Genomic DNA, 19,401 nt, shown 5'->3' with positions numbered 1-19,401 from the left:
GGAATTCGTTTCTAATTTTATAATTTTGGGCATGAACTGGTAGGGCGGCACACTTTTGAAATGGAATACTTTTTTTTTTTTGTATTAAACCGTTACCCATTTTTTGGCGAATCACTTTCAAGAAATTACATATGGAAGCGTACACAGTACAACTATATAGAAAACAACGAATTTGTAAGAGTATAATATATGGTAAATGCAACTGACACTACTAAACCAACACATTTTTTACAAAAAGGAAAAAAACGCATAATTCCAACATACATACATATATACATATGTACGCATGTACATACATACAGTTGTACATAAACACATGCATAACTGTGAAAGGCAGACAAAAATTTAATTTATTTTAAAATTTGCACTAACGAAACACTAAATAAGGTAATTTTTAAATTATTATTTCTCATTATTATTATTATTATTATTATTTTTTTATTATTAATTTTTTTATTAATAAGTTTTTTTATTATTATTAATTTTTTTAATTATTATTTTTTTATTTATTTTTTTTAATTCTTAATTTTTTTATTATTGATTTTTTTATTTTTAATTTTTTTTATTATTAATTTTTTTATTACTAATTTTTTTTTATTATTATTATTTTTTTATTATTTTTTTTTTTATTATTTTTTTTGTATTATTAATTTTTTTATTAGATATTATTAAATTTTTTCATTATTATTAATTGTTTTTTAATATTAATTTTTTTAATCATTATCTTTTTTATTATTAATTTTTTTTATTATTGATTTTTTTATTATTAATTTTTTTGCTTCTTAATTTTTAAAATTTTTTTTTATTATTAATTTTTTTATTATTGATTTTTTTATTATTAATTTTTTTAATTCTTAAATTTTTTTTAATATAAATTTTTTTATTATTATTTTTTTTATTATTATTTTTTTTATTATTGATTTTTTTATTTTTAATTTTTTTATTATTAATTTTTTTTATTTAATTAAAAAATGCTTCATTCATTCAATTATTAAAAATATATTTTTTTACAATTCTTTGAAGGAAAGTATACAAATTACTGTTTCGAGACAAAAAATCACAGTTATGCATAAACTTATATACAATTGCATATAGTATATGCACGTACATATTTACGTAGCAATGGCATGTATTTATTGTAAGTATTGCAGGAATTATCGATTTAAATACGCAACTATTTTTGGGGTATGATGCTTAGATGTATGAGCGATAAAAATCATTATCACTACAGGAATTTTGAAAAAAAAAAATTCTCACAATGAAATCTAAGCAACATCTACGTGGAATGACGGATGTCGTTATATGTAATGTGTAACTGGTAACAGATAGAGTAGGTATGTTTACAAACATTTGTGTGTATGTGTATGTAATTAACAACAACAAAAAGCCCACTTACCTTAGCTGAAGAGGTTCGCTGTTTCATCGACGCCGAATTCGAGTGTGAAGCCAAAATATTTTTATTCACAACGGGCAGCGGTGCAACACCAACACCACTACCGCCACCACCACCACCGCCGCCGCCGACACTTGTTATGCCAGTGGTGTGATGTTGATGGTGATTTATAACCGCCGCATTTGTAGACGTATTATTTGGTGGCAAGCGTCCACCACTATCTGTTGTTGTCGCATTATTCACTAAATGATGGTGATGCTGATGTTGGTGTTGATGACTGTGTTGTTGTTGTTGGGGTTGTTGCTGTTGCTGCTGCTGCGGTTGTTGTTGTGTTTGCTGTTGTTGCTGCTGCTGTTGTTGTTGCGATTGGGTTGTTGTATTTACGGTCGTATTGGTTGGAACATTACTCGCAACAATTGGTGTAGTTGCTGTTGTTGTTGTGGCAACAACAACACTGCTTGTTGTAGTTTGTGGCAGTGCAATAATGTTGGCATTTGCCGAGTCATGTTGTTGGTCCTTGACTGAATGCACTGAACTATTAATGGTACTATTATTGTATTGTTGTTGCTGCTGCTGTTGCGTAGTATTTAAGGTAGTGGCCGTTAAAGAATTTGTCGTTGGGGTGTTTGACGGTACCGCAGCCGCATCCGCCGTTGTGGAGGACACATGTTCGGTTGGTAGGGATTCAGGAACTGTTTGTAATGTCGCTCGCATTGTAGCTGACATTTTATATCAAACAACGCCAACTTAAGCTTAAACTAACACAAGACGAAAAAATGGTTAAAATTTGCTTAGACGCTTGGCTTGCACTTCCGTCCGTCTTGTAAGTGTATTTTATGGATGTGTATTCGTCGTCACCAATATGTTTTTTGTTTTACTATCGCTGCTATAACTAACTCTCTCTCTCTCTCTCGCTCCTCACGCTGTACCAACAGTCTTTATACGTTGTTTAGTTTTTGGCATCAGTGAACACCAAAAATGTTGAATTTTACATATAGATGTTCACCAAGCCTTAGCTGCAATATCACTACATAAATTTAACGACCATCTGTAAGAGATATGCATGTGTTAATTTAATAAGATACAATAGTTGAAATATATATTTGATAAAATATATTATAATAGATCTGTTTTCAATGAAAATGAACACTTTTTAAATTGTGGCTAAGATGTTTTTGGGCACAAATTGTTAACGAATATTATGTTTATTTGCGGCCGTAGTCAGGAATAGAATAATCGACATTTTACACGCACTTATTCCTTAATTGTTTTTTTTTTTTGTTTTTGTTATCAATTTACGGGCGACAATTTCAAAATCCAACAAATGAATAACAATTGTATTAAATTAGAACAACAAGCCCTATATACAACACAAAGAATTGCCTACCTTAAATATATTTTTACATTAAGCGTAATAAAATCAATAAGCTAAATAAATAATAAATAAAAAAAATATTTATTGTTTCACTTCAAATAGTATACTATAGATAATACTTATGCCATATGCACTCAAATGGTAAGATTGCGTTTTATCTTATTCGGTACGTAATCATTAATGAGAAATTTTTGTGTCATACAATGTAATTCATCGATATGGACTTTCCTTTGCAAAATTTGCATTAATTGCAATTCTACACGTATGGCCGGTTTTAAATAATTGTAATGTAATATTTTTTGCAGTTTTCGATTATCGCATGCGTTTAGTGACACACTTGAAAAATTAAACATATTCATTTCAGTTGGATGTATACCTAACCATTGGATACTTGGGCAAATTAAATATTTTGAAATGTCATATGACATTTTACGTGAACCAAATTGATAGATTAACAAGATTTCGATACCAAATGGATCCGCATCGAACAGTGCATAGATTGGTAGTTTATGCTCAACAGAAAGTCGTTGTACAATATGACGCGTACATAAATCGGGGTAACCTTTGGCGGTAATCAAAATTATATCTTTTCCTATAGTTTCGAATATTCTTTGTGAGATTAATTTTGAAAAGATTGTATCTTTTTCAACAATTAGTACAAATGATGCATTTGTTTCCAAACGTTTGATTGCATTATGCTCTTGGGGTAATAAAACAGCACCAGCATGTGTATAACAGTCAATCATGTCACCGTTTATCAAAAGCAAACGTATTGAACCTAAGAAAACAAAATATTAATATATCAAAAACTATTTTATCAACAACTATTTAATAAATGAAACCTGCAATTAACCCCTTTCCAGATGCGGAGATGCCCAAACTCCATGGTGTTGTTCGTAAAAGTTCACATACATCTTTTAAACTGTTATAAATATTGATAGTTTTGCAATTATTGGCCGGATCCTTGTAAAAAAGTTCTCTTAGTGAACATTTGTCACCGGCCAAAAGTGAGTTATGTACTTCCATGAGTAAATAAAAGCATAATGAAGAACGTTGAAAATGTGCCATTTTGCACGACGCAACGCGTTCAAGCAGTGTCATAGAGCGCACATTTTTACGACAACGAATTTTACATATTCCTCTACGGCACGAAATTAGATTCTCCAAAAAAATAATGACAATTTTTTCAATATTATTTACCAAAATCAAGTGCTTCATTCCAGAATTCTTAATATGGGTAAAAAAGAAAAAAAAATTAAAAAATACGAATCAAAAATAATTAATTTATGTTAATATATAAAATATAAACATTTGTATCAATATCCATAAAATAGACCATTTCAGCTTAACAATAAAATTGATATAAATTATTTTTACATTTTTCGTAAAAAATTCATAAATACATACATTTACTTTGTTGTACACATTTGTGTTCTTCATTAAGTAATTATGAAGTCAATAATTAAAACAAATATAAACTTTACTGTGCGAATTGCTTTGTGTGTTTGTTATTCATCCCTGCTTTAGGTATCAACAATAAACTAGTTTTCCAATAACAATTTGACCTTCTTTCTTTTTTACCGTTTTGATTTGCTTGCGTTTCCATTTCTTTTTATGTTAAGACAAAGAAACCTAGTTAATATGTTTCCCTACTTTTTCACCAAATACGTTAAGGAAAAATGTGTATTCGTGTATACACGCCTTACCTACATATATCCCAATATTCGCATAAAAAATGTTCGTTCAACCTAGGTTTTCGACATTTCTTTTAATCTAAATTTTTTCAAAATATTCCAAAGTTAAATTAGACTATTCGCAAACAGTACAATAAGTTGAAGTTAATAAAATGTAGTGAATAATTTGTAGGCACATATAAACATAGCTAAACTCATTCATAATTAGTACATTGTTGGAAAACCTAAGATATGATTATTATTCTCTAATTTTTGTATTAAAATTATAGATATAAGTATAGGGCTGCCCTCATATTATCGATTATTTTTATTACGCCCTTCCTCCTTCACTTACCATTTACATAATTTAATTTTTATTTCATATTCCCAATTTCCAATTTTAATTATTAATAATTTTAAAATTGGATTTTAATATTGACTACAACTATACTTGAAAACAGCCAGTGCAAGAGTTATAAAATTTGTGGATTTCTCTTTGAACATAAGACTCTGATGCTTCGTACGGATCGGATACATCAACACACCGCTGCAGTATCAAGGCCGACTCAGAAGCATTGAAGTCGACGTCACACGAACTTCGACGCGATATCTTCTTCCTCTTTTACTTATACATATGATGTATCTGCAGGTTTTTTTCTCTCGATTTTGCCCGTTCTTAAATGGATTTTATTTTTATAACAATTGCCCAGGAAATAAATATGACAATACGTAAATTATAGATTTATTTTCACACGCGAACACTTACAATATGAAATATATGCCACGGGTCATTAGCGAACGTCCCGAATGAAAATTTACCAACTTCCACACCTTAGCCACACAAAATTTATATGCACTTTTCTTTATACAGTTTTTTGTATTGTTAACACCAGTTCAAATATATTATTAACAAAATTTCGCGATACACACCTTTCTGGTATTTTCAATTACTTATTTATTTAATTTAATCTGCAAAAAAAACTATTTTACTTCACTTTAAAATTACTGCAGTCTGCAGGATCTTCCCAAATTTTGTAGATATACGTACGAATGGCACTCACACGAGCGAAAAGATGGTCGCCATCTTTAAATTCAGGTATTCGTCGCAACGACGTCAATAGCATATGAGCGGCCTGCCACCTATTGAGATTTATGCCAATTGAGTTAAAACATCTGGCAACACAATTTGTTTGTGAAAAATTAGCGATTATTTAAATAAATTTAATGCAAGAAATACAGAGGTTTGCATTTTAAATATGTTAATTTAATATTTATTATTATTTGCAATATGCTTGTCAAAACTTTCACAAGTTTAAATATGTAAAATTCCAATGTCAATAACCGATTCTTAAAACAATTAGTTTTGTAAAACTAATGCATATCACGTAATTTGAAATAAATAAGGTAATAATACTATCATAAAAGTAATTATTTTTTTTGCAATTTATGAAAGTTATAAACAAAATTATAAAACAAATATTTAATTTTTCTGTAACATAATTCTGGCAATGTTGACGAGCTCATATCATGTCATAATTGCCATAGTAACGCAATTTGTTTTACCAAAATAACTCAGAAGTATAAGTAAATGCATTAATAGCAAATAAAATAATAAAAAATATATAGAGATATTAAAAATGGGCATGTTTAAAAAGATTTCAACATTTTTTAAAAATAAATCTGAGAAAGTTACAATACTTGTCATTGGCTTAAACAATAGTGGTAAATCAACCATAATAAACCACTTTAAATCGCCACAAGAGCAAGCTGCAATCACAGTTCCAACAGTGGGATTTTCCTTGGAGCAAATAAGAAGTAGTTTACTCAAATATTTATTTAAAATATAGAATATAGCTGCTAATGGTATATATTTAAAAAAGGTGAAGGTGTCTTATTCACAATGGTGGATACATCTGGTGCATGGCGTTACAGAAGCTTATGGGAACATCATTTTAAAAATTGCCAAGGCATTATATACGTTATTGACTCAAGTGATCGCATGAGATTGGGTAGGTTTCTTAAAATTCGCTATGTAAGTGAACACGAATCACTTTTAAACTTGTTTACACGGTTCAATGATTTATATGCATATAAAAAATTAAAATATCAGATTCTGTTTTAATTTGAGGGTAACCATGTTATTTTAAATTTAGCAGAGCAGCAACGGTTCGTTTTTTTAAACCGTTTTCGATCATGATGTGTTATATGATGAAATAAATTATTGAGAAGTTATTGTGAATAAAATCCTTAGAGATATTATGATAACCAAGTAGAAAATTAAATCTTACCTCAATAATTTCTTAAATCTCTGCCTTTTCAAGTTGTGGTGCGAGATGAACTGGACACACTTTTACAACATCCCGATTTGGTTAATAGAAGTATACCCATACTGTTGTATAATAATAAAGTGGACTGTGAGGATTCTTTATCGAGTGTGAAAATAGCAGCTGGTAATAAATTCAAATAAATTAATATATTGTTACAATTTTATTTTTTAATTATTATTTTTTTTACAATTAGCATTAGGGTTACACAATATTGAGGATAAACCTTGGCATATAACACCCAGCAATGCCGTTACTGGCGAAGGCCTAGAAGATGGTGTTCATTGGTTAGTACAGCAAATTAAATCCATGAATTCTAATAATAAAAAGCTGAAGCGCTAATTAAATTGTAACAATCATTAACTAATATTACAACTATAATGACTGTGTAAAAACCTTATTTAGAATACTAAAGCTGAAATAAATTTGTTATTGCTTGTTGGAAAATTGGAAACCCCTATAATGCACTATATAACAGAACTCTGCAGTATTTACGAGACTCATTTGAATTGCAAAACAAAATTGAATAACAGCAAAGTAATGCTTTAAAACAATTTCGAGTGCTTGCCTACATAGTTTCTTTAAAAAGTGAAAGTAATCGTACATGTAGTTTCTGCAATTCTCTGATACGTAAAGTTCCGATACTGAAACGATATGGCATATAACAGTAATTTATATTATATTATAATTAAATTTCGTTAGGCACTTATTATTCTTCTTAAGTTTCCATTCTAGATCTTAATGATGATTGCTTGACTTTAATTATTACTGAATTGAATTGGTGTGACCAGACAAATTTGAAATACACTTGTCAAAGATTTAAAGAACTTGTAAAACTACATTGGCGCCTGAAATATAAGAAATGGTCACGAAAAAATGCTGTTGGACAGAGAGCTGAATATGCCTGGCTTATCTTTCAGCTCCGCGAAATAGTTCAAGTACTGGATGTGGATTATTTGAGCTCACGCGAAATGCAATTGCTTTCGAGTACTTGTTTTCCAAATGTTTATGATTTGACTGTAAACATCTCAAACAATAACGGTAAATTAACTGAGTATGCTGCTACGAAAGTTCTAAGTATTGGATTTCCTCGACTTGTGAAACTTAAGTTACAAACAAATATGTGGTTGGATTTTAAGACTTGTGAGAACTTAACGGATCTAGAACTACATCCAAGGAGATGTAGTTGCACTTTAGATTTTAAATCGTTATTTCAACAATTGAAATTAGTAAAATTTATATTCAGTTATTGTGAACGTTCATATATTGAGTACACACGGAGTGATATCGAAACAATTGTATGTTGCTCGTCATTGCAAGAAGTAATATTGAATGAAAGCATTCTGAAAACAATAATCGAACAATTGAAATGTTTGCCGAAATTACGTGTACTTGGCTGTTTCGCTTATATGAGTGGAACATCCGAGGATTATTACGTATTTGATAAAATTGTTGAAAATTTTGGTAGCAACATTTGCGCACTAAATAGTCAATATATACACACCGGCTTCCCAATGTATACATTAAAATATATGCCAAATTTGAGAAAATGGACAATGTCGGATCTAATCTTAGATCAATTTAAAGCAACCAAAACACAGTTAGAGAGCATACATGAATGGATAGTTTTTAATAAAAAAACATTGGCGACTGCTCCAAGTGAACAACATGTTTCGAGAATCGGAGAACAAAGTTTTGAGTTGATGGAATTCATTAACGATTGCGTAAATCTCCAAACAGTAGGATTTCCTCTGGATTGGGTTACCAGTGGTTATGTTAATCTGCATGAACTTCATTTCTTATTCAGAAGTCGGAGAAGAGTTTTGGAAGTGATGTGTATCGAAGAAGATACAACGAAATATGTGTCCAAGAATTTAAAGGAACTGAAACAATTTCAAGATATACTAAATTTTAAATTTTTGAAACAGAATCTAGGTAACGACTTGGATTACGAAGTTTATAAACTCTTTACAATCACTTTACTGAATTAAAAAATGGTGGAAAATATGGCGTTACCAAAAAACTACTTTAATTATAATTAAACTGAATGACATGTTTAAAAATGATAATTACTGATAAATATAATAATTATTTAAATTTACTGTGTACACTAAAAACTTTAGTTTGTGAAAAGAGTGGCAGCACTTCTTAAATCGATAAATCCATTCAAAACAGCTGATTGTTTTACAGTGTGTAATAGTTAAAGAAATGGCTAAATCTTTATATTTTCGTTATGCTTATTAAATTAGATTTTGTCACAGGTTTTTTTTATCACATAATAAATAAGCTTACTGCATAATATATTCTTCAAAACTCTATTTAATATTTTATAATAAATCAGTTTTAGCTTGAAATGTCATGACATTAACATTGGTTATTTAGGTAGATCGAACAATTTAAACTCGATACTCTTCTGGTGTAATCACTAATAACTGAAACTGAACTAAACATTATATTTATTTGTTTATATTTCCTCAATTTCGAGTCTAAATTGTTTAAGCAGGCCACTTTTAATAATATTACTAAATATTACTTTAAAAATGTACTACAACGATTAGTTGTACAGTCAAGTGAGTAGATTTATTACTTATATTTGTTTACCTAATCATTTAATTTTTTGTATCAGATATTGGACTGATAGCAATTGAAAACTCTTCGTTTGTTATTTGTATATGTTAAATTTCAAAAAAGGTAAATATAATGAAAATCCGTTCTTACATGTCCTCGAAAATATGCTGAATTTGAACGATGATTGTATTCTACATATTATAACATTATTAAGCCAAAATGATCAAGTGCAATTAAAACATGTGTGTATGCGTTTAAACAACTTGGTAAATATATATTGGCAACATAAATACAAAAAATGGAGTCGATACGGTAACAATAAAAAAGCATTTAAATGGATGATATATCATTTACATGATCACATCGAAGATTTGGATCTGGGCTGCTTGGAAAGTGATGATATGGCCATTTTGGGAAATTACGTGTTTCCTAATACACATACTCTAATAGCTGATGCAGAGATTGTAGAACAAAGTGCCTTATTTGTACTTCCCAAAGTGTTTCCAAATCTAAATAAAATAAATTTAGTCGCTCACATAGATATGCATGTATTTACAAACATGAAATTTTTAACAGAACTCAAATTAGATTACTTTCTTTATGAGGATGATTTCAGTTTGCAATCTATATTTTCCAATCTAAAACTACGTAAGTTTAGTTTTGGTTATACAAGAGATGAACCCCGTGTGCTGTATAACAATTTCAATGATATTCAAAGTATCACTCAGTGCCAAACGTTGGAGGAATTTTCCACAAATGCAGAATTATTAAATATTATTGCTGATAAGCTACCTGTTTTACGAAATCTAAAATTAATTGGTTGCTTTATACATTCCAACGATCGTGGATATGAGCATATTTACAATAAAATTGTTGAAATATTTGGTTTGAGAATACATACACTGATTAGCGATAGTTTTATAAGTTATTTCCCTATGCAAATTCTATCAAAAATGCCAAATTTAAGAAAATGGATTATGAAGGACCGCTTAGTGAGCCGTTTCGATAAAGACGTTTTGGAAGAGAGCTTAACAAACCTGAAGGAATTGCTACTGATAAATATAAAAAGTATTTTACCCGTAAATAACAACGGCTTGCAAAGTTTCGACGAAGAATATTTGGATTTAAATATATTTGAAATTATCGCTGCTTGTAAAAACCTGCAACTACTCGGTATACCGATGGAATGGGTTAATGAAGAGCTGAGTTTGAAAGAACTTTATAAACTACTACGAGACAAAAGTGAAACAGGTTCTCGATTAGAGGTGCAATGTTTTACTTTCGAACCAAATGAAGACGACATCAAGAAGGTGATTATGTGATTGCTAGGATTACTAAAATCTAGAAAGGCTTTGACTGATTTTTTTTTTAATTGATGTAAAGCTAAGTATTGTAGATTGGGCCTTTCTATATTCTAGTAGACGTATGATATTTTGATAATTATAATAAATATATATTTTTTAATTATTTTAGCAGTATGTGGAAAATTATGAAGACAAAATGATTATTACACAGGCGTGTTTTCCGAAAGAAGAAATTGACCGTTATTCCTTACATTACTTCTGTGAGCGTTTATTTGAAATTCATTTCTAAATATTGCGTGAATATTTGCACAAATTAGTCATTTTTATTTAGCATTTAGGTGGATATGTATAAATGTTGTTAAAAGTATTTTAAAATGAAAATTATTATGTATATAAATAAAAATATATTTATTGACCAATACAACTGTGGGAGATTTTTTGAGATGCTATTTACAAGTAATATCTAATTTGAATTATTTTATCCATATAAAATAGTGTAAAATTTAATTTACCAATTTCAAATTTACATATTAAGGGTACTTGTTGTTGTTGGAAAATGTAGGCTGTGTTAAATATATCTTACAAACAATGGTCGAGCTTAATCTCACAATTGTTACGAATTTGTGCAGACTTGGTAACACCGTACAGATTTTGGCATTTTTCTTTTCAACATTTTCGTAAACAAACCAAGAGTTGAAAATGGGCCTCTGCTTTCCATAAATACCAGAGTTGTATGAAATTGTCCCACTCTTTATAGAAAGCTCAATTTATAAAATATTTTTTAAGGTGATACAGTAATTATAATACACAACTTTTCTATAACGAATTAACGGTATCAAAACGTTAGTATGAGTTTGCTTTGAAAATGGTTTTATGAGTATTTCTCTTTAAAAATTTTGAGTTTGTGATAACAGGAAACCCTGTGCAAACTACTATTTGTAAATTTAGTTGGCTTTCAATTTTCTGTTGCTCTTGGTTTATTTCATTTTCGACCTCGGTTTGGCTTCTTTGCTTCCGTCTAGTTATAATTAATTACATAGTTAAAATAATTAACCAAGATCAAAGTGAGAATGACATTAAAAGTGTAAAATAAAAGTGAATTGTGTTGAACTAAAGATGAACATTGCTGGATAAATGTTTGTAAAATTGAATGGTACATATAGCTTTTAGGTTAAAGAGATTTGTTAGCTTAAAAGTGAATGATGCGGTGTTAATAAAAGGGAGCTTTTCACATATTTATATATGTAATGATCCATCGAAAAAAAATATAAATCTCTAAAATAAAATTTTTAATATGTACATATTTGAAAAAACGAAGAGTATAGGGATAAAGTATAGAAAAAATAACCAGGAAGAGGAAAATATAAGAAAAGAAAAGTGCAGAAATATAAAAAGGAGAGCGAAAGCGTCATTGGTCCACAAAGGTGTTGCCATATGAACTAGTGGATTAGGATAAGTAAACTTGCGGGGTATTGGTACATTTACAATCTAATGGATTGTTAAAAAATATTTCAAACAGTGTGTGTATAATCACTTTAAATAAATGATTGATACAGAGTTTAGTTTATAAAACATTAATGTTTTTTTGTATCTTAATATATTCAACAGTAATTAAGCTTTTGATAATCGAATAGAAAGCATGTTTAAAAAAATGACAGAACTGAGTTTGAAGACGTATTTAATTAAATTAAGTTATATTGTTTTTATTATTAACAAAATTGTAAGAAACTGGCATCACCAACTGCTTTCATTGTTTTCTTCCTTTTTATATCATTTATTATTTCATGTTCGTTATCATTGCTGCATTGCTTTTATTTAAGTTTTATCGGTTGTTATTTTTGCGGTAGACTGTCATTCTCGTGTTCGTTTTTTTATTCCTTGTCTTTTGTATGGTTTAAGGGGGGTAATGATTTTATTTTACAAGAAGTCTCGATGAGGGGTTCAATAGACTTCAACAGAGCAGAGCTGTAAACGACGTAAAATAGCTCGACATAGTAGCAAAGGAAAGCATTGTGAACAGAACGAAACTGTCATTTGGAATAGGAACTCACAATTCAATAAAGTAAGAGGTATTTCGGATAGATATTGGCTACGAGTTTTGTCAAAAGAATTTCTATATATTTTAATTATTTCTATTGTGCTAAGAAGATTGTGATGTCGTATTTAGAGTTGACAAAAGCAATAAAACAATAAAAATTTGATATACTGGCCATGGCGGAAATTGTTAACTTCTTAATCACGGATATAAAAAACTATATATATGTGTGTGTATTCCTTAATTTTTGTTGCTAATGCATATGAAACATATATAAAACCAGAACCAGAACAAGTGATTTTACCATGTACCATGGACCTCCATCGTTTTGGCAATTAGTAGTGCTCCTTTTCCCTTCATGTAATATATTTTTATGTATTTGCTATCAATGACTTTTACTAATTCTACTATGCAATTTACAAATGAACTGGATAATATGTGTGCATGCATTTATTTATGCATATAATATGTTTGTATGCTTCTATAGAATATGAGCATTCATGTCTCAGGTATTTAATACTGCACATTCACCGATTAAATGTACATATGCACAGACATACTACATACAATAATTACTATAAGATATGTGCGTCATGTATGTATACATTTGATAGAGACTCTCGTACATTATAAATTATGTATGTGTACAAATAGCACATACACACAACTTACAACCATTTTTATATTAATGTATATTCACATATAACTATGTAGATTGTTAGTGCGATACGAGTGTTAAATAAAGTGAGAACGTAGTGGAGACGGCGGCTCCAAAACGGCACGCAATGCTGGTAAAGTGGAAGTGATCACATGAAAAATTGCTGAGCCAAGCAGCAGCTAAAACAACAGCAACAGCATAATTTGGACGTCAAATTCATTTTGAAGCAGCAGCAGCAGCAGCAATTTGCAACTGTAAACAAATCAGCAACAACAGTATCAATATCACCAAAAGCCAATTGATCATACATATATCATTACCAGTAATTCATGAAATCAATGTTAACATAATGTGAGTTGAAATCAAGTAAATGAATTATAATTTTAATAGCACGCTATATATTGGTAAGCTGCAACTTATTGTCATAAATTATCTTTTACAGTTCCCAGCGCGACATTTCAAGTCACATTTTCTTGTTTCAAAATATATAACGCTACACATGAAAAGTGTATATTTAAACGTGTACAACTAACGCTTTCATTTATATTGGCGAAATGGTATCCACGCGTCAAATGGCCACAAGTGGTGGCAGCAGCGGCATACTCAATCAAAATTCTGCCACTTCAGATTCCGCCCGACTCAACACAATGTCCACACAAACCCAACGTGGTATGATAGCAGGAGCAGCACCAAACATTGGTAATAGTGTGTATACAATTACTACACGTCAATGTGGTCATCAGCAGAACATACAACAAAACCAACAACAACAGTTGGTTAAAACGAATGACACAGCCACCAGCTCTGCCACAAATGAACAAACAGTTACAGTGCAGTTACTTGATATGCCCATCGAAGTTTTAGCCAAAATATTTGCCTATACAGGCTATCGCAAAGTTGGCCAAATGAGAGTAGTAAGTATTATTATGGCATAATTTGCTTCAAATTCAACTAGATTAATCGTTAATTATTTTTAATAACTTATTTACTTCTTTTTTTCTTAAAATAATTTAAAAAGTTAACAGTATTCAATGTAAAAAAGTTGGCTTTTCTAAAAACCTAACCTAACTAAATTCACTTTTATTTCTGCGCTTACCAGGTTTCACGCCGTATGAACGACGTTTGTATGGACGTTTTGAATTCCACATTTTCACGTCTTATTACGCAAACATATAATCGCTTTCATGCCATTAAAGCGAATATGCCGCGTCGTGAATCTGCGCGTCGCAATCATCCATTGGCATGTGAATGTGATATAATTGAGACATGTTATATGCGTTTGTCGCTGTTGCAAATGACTTTTGGTAAACATATCGAACGTGGCCACTGTTGTTTCTTTCCAGGAGCCGTAAGTTTTTCCTCCCCATTAAAATTTATTATTATTTGTAATTGTTTAATCATTTCTTTACAGATTTTAGATGAAGTATACAATATTTTAACATACATAAGGAATACACCGCGCCTGGAGCGTCCTTATCGGGTTACCGATGAACTTTTTGATCTCTCTACAATGGCCATGGAATACTTCAGGGATCGTATTGAACAAACTTTGCCCGATATAGCTTACTTTAATAAGGACTTTTTTAAATTGCCCACCACCACAAAAAGACGTAAGTGTGTGTGAATGAAGTAAAATTGGAGTATTAAGTATGTACATAGATCTAGATGTATTCATATGTGTGCATTTGATTTCTACAGCTGCTTTAGTTGCATCTGTCGATCATGCGGATAGCGCCTCAACGTCACCACCACAAAGCAACATGGTACTACGTAAGGGTATACGTAAAATCAAGCAGGGCATGAAAATATACAACAACCAGTTGTCCGTATTGCGAAATGAGCTGCGCACTTGCAAACGTAAATCGTCCGAACAGGGCAAACAAATTGCCGAACAACAAAAATTATTGGCCGAACAGCAGAAACAAACATTGGAGTACGCCAATCGCTTGGACGAGAATGATAAGAAAAACGAAGAGATGGCACGTAAATTTTCCACTTTATTGCAGGTACAAACAAAGAAAATGAAGTAATTGCAGTTGTAAAGCAAATTCAAATTTATTTATTTTCAACGTATTCTAGTATTGCTCTAATATTCCTATTTGAAAATCATATTGCAGGAACTCAATAAGTGTAAAACCGAACTGCAATATTGGCGCTCCAAGAGTCCAGCCATACCGATTTGCACAGCATGTGGTCAAAAGTTGGCACCGCTTATGCCGCCGCCCGAAGATTTTCAAGCATTGATCAATCAAGGCGTTAAACCGGAGGATATAATACTCAATTTAAGCGATGACACCGATATTGAGCGTGATGCACACAGTGACGCCGTGACAGCAATACCAACACCCCAATCGTCACAATCGCCAACAGTATTTGCATTTCCGGATAGAGAGACCACCGCCAAATTGTTGGCTGTTAGCAGCACGGTGACAAAGAATCAGCTGAAACGCCAACATTACAGTGCTAGTGCCACGTCCAACAATTCGTTGCCTACATTATGCAATGATGGGCATAGCGCATTCAATGTTTACGCTAGCGTCGGTCGCAATAGTGGTAATAATAACGCCAATTGTTGCAGCTGTCAGCTGAGTGCAACGAGTGACAATCAGTCAGCGGGCGCACATACGAATGCAACAACAACAACAAGCAATGGTAATGGAAATTTCAAAGATTTTTGCAATGCCACCGATCATGCCGCCGGTGATTGCCGCATGCATGGCGTTGTTACGCAGTCGCTGCCAAGCGAAATGACAAATCGCCTGAATTATGTGTGTGGCAGCAATATAATACGTACGACGGCAACCAATGCTTGCGCCAGCAGCAATTGGTGTGGTCTGCAACAAACAACTAATCCGACCACAACAAATTCTAAAACGTTTTCCGATGCAGTTACAAGTGCTGTTGATGTGACTGTTGAGCCGACCACTTGTAGTGGCAGCAATGAGAAGGATGCTAATAGCATAAAATTGCCACAAGCATTGTGTGGTGGTGGTGGTGGACGTACACATAGGAGCGTCATCGTTAGTCCGGCCATGTTGTTAGCCACCAAGGGTGGTGGTGGTGGTAGCAGCTGCAATGGTGTGTACACGGCGGCAGCCAAAGAAGACAGCAGCGTTGAAATGAATGTTGAAAATGGCACGCCAACACTATCCGCGGCCATAGAGAGCCATGGTGGTGGTAGCGCTGTGTCTGAGGAGCTGTCGGTGGAGCATGTCGTCAGCTTGCAAGCCATCACCTCACACGATACAAAAAAAGCACGTAGAGTACAAAAAGCCACGAGATGTTTAAATGGTAGTGGCAAACGCAGTAAATAATAATCATATTAATTATAATATTTTAAATGTAACACTTTTACTGTAGTGTTTTCCTTTTACTATTCGAATACATACATACAAAATAAGCGAGAAGGTAGAAAGCGAAAAACTAGCAGTGGAAAAGTGAAAAATTAGATTGCTACCGTAACCGAAATGGAAAACAAACAAAAAACATATTATAATTGTAAGAAGGAATGGCTGTACCGGCAGTAACGGCAATAGTGCGCAGTTGGCTTTGTGGTTTTCTATTTAACAAACTGTAACACTCACCCACACATCCACATATATATTTGCTTATAATTTAAATCATTTAATGCAGTTATACGTGTATAAGTACATACATACATACATACTTATATGTATTCAGTTGGAAATGATAAATTCTAACTTCGTAGGCAACGTGATAATTTTTTTTTAATGCTAATTTTCCATTGTAAATTTTTACTGAAAATTATTAACTCAAAACACAACTAATAATACAGTCTTCAAAAACGTCTCAACGTCTCAACTATAGTTGACGGCACTTTCACACAAACACAAACACATTTTGTAAAGTACACTTATTAATAAATATAATATTAATTATTATATAACAACAACAACACACAAAATGTTACAAACGTTTGAAAGAAGCGCAGCGGTATAATATGCAAAGACATAGGAGACATTGTATGTAGACTCTTAAAGCAAAAACTATGTGTTTAAAAATCAAACTATACATATACCCCCAAAATACAATAAACATAAAATTGGAATTGGTTAAAAAACAATAGCCAGCAAATAGTAAGGACAACACAAACATTACAAATTGTATGTTGTTCGCAAATACTTTTTTCTCATTAAAATAATATTTAGCGGAAAGAAAGAGAGAAAGAAAAAAACGCCAACTACTCATATTTTTGATTTTATTTTGCCTAAACAAACCTACAAAAAAAAAACAAACCAAGTAAAGCAAAGCAAAGAAAACAAAAAGAACTGTAGTTTGAAACTTAAATGAAAGATAAATTGGCGTTTTAACAGTTTTAAGTTTTCTGTGTATGAAATAAAAATTATTCAAAATCAAAAAAAAAAAACAATGTATTTTCTTTGGTGAAATGTTAAAATGTATATTTTTATATTACAACTATTTTAGGTAGCACTTTGCATTTATTACTAATTTAATACACATATTAAGCTGTATAAATATTTAAAAAAATGCACCAATTCTTTCTGGGCTCAAACATTTTTGTATACCCTGAACAGGGTATATTAAGTTTGTCACGAAGTTTGTTACACCCAGAAGGAAGCGTCAGAGGCCCTATAAAGTATATATATAAATGATCAGTATGTTGAACTGAGTCGATTTAGCCATGTCCGTCTGTCTGTCTGTCCGTCCGTCTGTCTGTCTGTCTGTATATATACGGACTAGTCCTTCAGTTTCTAAGATATCGTTTTGAAATTTTGCAGATGCTATTTTCTCTTCAAGAAGCTGCTCATTTGTCGGAACTGCCGATATCGGACCACTATATCATATAGCTGCCATACAAACTGAACGATCGGAATCAAGGGCTTGTATGGAAAACTTCCGCATTTTACTACATATCTTCACGAAATTTGGTGTGAGTTATTGTTCATAGAAATAATTTAATTTCCGAAAAAATTGTTCACATCGGTTCACTATAGCATATAGCTGCCATACAAACCGAACGATCGGAATCAATGGCTTATATGGAAAATTTTCGCATTTGACGTGGTATCTTCACGAAATTTGGCATGGATTACTGCTTAAGGTAATAATATAATCTCCGAAGAAATTGTTCAGATCGCTTAACTACATATATAACCTTAATGTTTCTAGCAAATAACCCGGCTAAAAAGAATTAGTGAAATGTCTTCTTTTTTTTTACTTACGTCTTTAGATTTGCTTAAACTAACTATGTGTCTAAAAGAAATGCACATGTGAAGGATATATTAGCTTCGGTACAGCCGAACTTTGCGTTTTTTCTTGTTTTGGACTCAAAATAGCGTATAAATAAATTGGATAAAAAAGTTTAAAATTATACAATCGAAAAATAACCACGTCATTTTGTGGACAATCTATTTAGGAAGATTTATTTTAATTTTCAAGTGAATCGGTTGAATAGTTTTTGAGTTATCGTGTACACCGTCTCGAAAAAAGGGGTTTAACTTTCGTAATTATTGAGACATTGTTTTCGAAGACATATCACACTCAAATACTCGTTAGAATATAAACTTTGAAAATAAGCAAAAAAAAAAAAAAATTTAATTTCAGGGTGGCGTAAGCTCTTAAAGCTTTGGTAATAATTGCGCAAAATCTTTAATTACAAAAATGTGGAATAGTACACTTTTAGCCATTCGATACGTTGAACAGAGCTTAGCTTATAAAGGGTGATTCATTTCGAGGTTCGTTACTTAAAAAAAAAACACAAAAGATTCAAATTTAATAAGAAATGTTTCTTATCATTCGAAAGAAAATTCTTTGGCATTTATTTTGTAAAGATTATCTCTTTCAAATGTTGGCCGCGGCTATGTCTCAGTTGGTCCATCGGTTTAGTCCAATTTTCGATGACTCGTTCGAGCATTTGGATTGGTAACTGGCGAATGACACGCATGATGTTTCGCTCCAAGGTCTGAATCGAAGCGGAATTGTCCCATCAAAAAAAATCCCCACAAAAAAAGTCTCACTGTGTGGTATCACATGATCTTGGTGGCCAAGCGACCGGTCCAAAGCGTGAAATTATTTGCTCACCGAAGTGT

General features: G+C 31.5%; 4 protein-coding genes across 19 annotated transcripts in view; 2 read left to right on the top strand and 2 right to left on the bottom strand.

Annotated features, from left to right (window-relative positions):
* Window positions 1–5,565, bottom strand: part of LOC105210299 (MAP/microtubule affinity-regulating kinase 3) — a 55,293-nt gene extending 49,728 nt beyond the window's left edge. For 6 of the 10 annotated variants that reach the window (XM_029039079.2, XM_054234068.1, XM_054234069.1 and 3 more), the window contains exon 1: window positions 5,437–5,564. Coding sequence is in view for 1 of the 10 variants with exons in the window: in XM_029039083.2 (XP_028894916.1) it covers window positions 1,397–2,119 (723 nt within the window). In the remaining 9 variants the exon portion in view is untranslated. Of the gene's footprint in view, window positions 1–1,396; window positions 2,442–5,371 lie in introns of all 10 variants that reach the window. The other 4 variants (XM_029039075.2, XM_029039076.2, XM_029039077.2 and 1 more) reach the window with 2 other exon arrangements.
* On the bottom strand, window positions 2,389–5,365 carry LOC105210300 (meiotic recombination protein W68). The gene is made up of 3 exons (XM_029039086.2): window positions 5,208–5,365; window positions 3,611–3,995; window positions 2,389–3,546 (listed from the first exon to the last, which is right to left on the bottom strand). Exons 2-3 carry the CDS (start codon window positions 3,984–3,986, stop codon window positions 2,903–2,905), a joined length of 1,020 nt encoding a protein of 339 aa, XP_028894919.1. The 5' UTR covers window positions 3,987–3,995; window positions 5,208–5,365; the 3' UTR covers window positions 2,389–2,902.
* Window positions 5,566–5,919: 354 nt separating the features above from the next.
* On the top strand, window positions 5,920–9,772 carry LOC105210297 (ADP-ribosylation factor-like protein 6). Of its 3 annotated transcripts, XM_011181146.3 has the most exons (6): window positions 5,920–6,256; window positions 6,322–6,450; window positions 6,763–6,891; window positions 6,962–7,432; window positions 7,489–9,335; window positions 9,392–9,772. In XM_011181146.3, the coding sequence occupies exons 1-4, from the start codon at window positions 6,079–6,081 to the stop codon at window positions 7,105–7,107; spliced, it is 582 nt and encodes a 193-aa protein (XP_011179448.1). In that variant the 5' UTR covers window positions 5,920–6,078; the 3' UTR covers window positions 7,108–7,432; window positions 7,489–9,335; window positions 9,392–9,772. The 3 variants fall into 3 exon arrangements, with proteins under 3 accessions (XP_011179448.1, XP_054090071.1, XP_054090070.1); XM_054234096.1 differs by lacking the exons at window positions 5,920–6,256; window positions 6,322–6,450; window positions 6,763–6,891 and having other exon boundaries at window positions 7,208–7,432; window positions 7,501–9,335; XM_054234095.1 differs by lacking the exons at window positions 5,920–6,256; window positions 6,322–6,450; window positions 6,763–6,891 and having other exon boundaries at window positions 7,212–7,432.
* A 1,831-nt stretch (window positions 9,773–11,603) lies between these two features.
* On the top strand, window positions 11,604–17,619 carry Fbxo28_1 (F-box only protein 28). Of its 5 annotated transcripts, none has more exons than XM_011181142.3 (7): window positions 11,604–11,773; window positions 13,387–13,681; window positions 13,773–14,244; window positions 14,430–14,678; window positions 14,742–14,940; window positions 15,029–15,336; window positions 15,448–17,619. In XM_011181142.3, exons 3-7 carry the CDS (start codon window positions 13,885–13,887, stop codon window positions 16,642–16,644), a joined length of 2,313 nt encoding a protein of 770 aa, XP_011179444.1. In that variant the 5' UTR covers window positions 11,604–11,773; window positions 13,387–13,681; window positions 13,773–13,884; the 3' UTR covers window positions 16,645–17,619. The 5 variants fall into 5 exon arrangements, with proteins under 5 accessions (XP_011179444.1, XP_011179441.1, XP_011179442.1 ...); XM_011181139.3 differs by having other exon boundaries at window positions 11,604–11,790; XM_011181140.3 differs by lacking the exon at window positions 11,604–11,773 and adding an exon at window positions 12,441–12,699.
* The last annotated feature ends 1,782 nt before the right edge of the window (window positions 17,620–19,401 follow it).

Source organism: Zeugodacus cucurbitae, chromosome 6 (assembly GCF_028554725.1).
Source record: "Zeugodacus cucurbitae isolate PBARC_wt_2022May chromosome 6, idZeuCucr1.2, whole genome shotgun sequence".
In the NCBI taxonomy this organism is placed as follows: domain Eukaryota; kingdom Metazoa; phylum Arthropoda; class Insecta; order Diptera; family Tephritidae; genus Zeugodacus; species Zeugodacus cucurbitae.
Note: the sequence above shows the minus strand (reverse complement) of the source record. Positions and strands in the feature narration are given on the sequence as shown.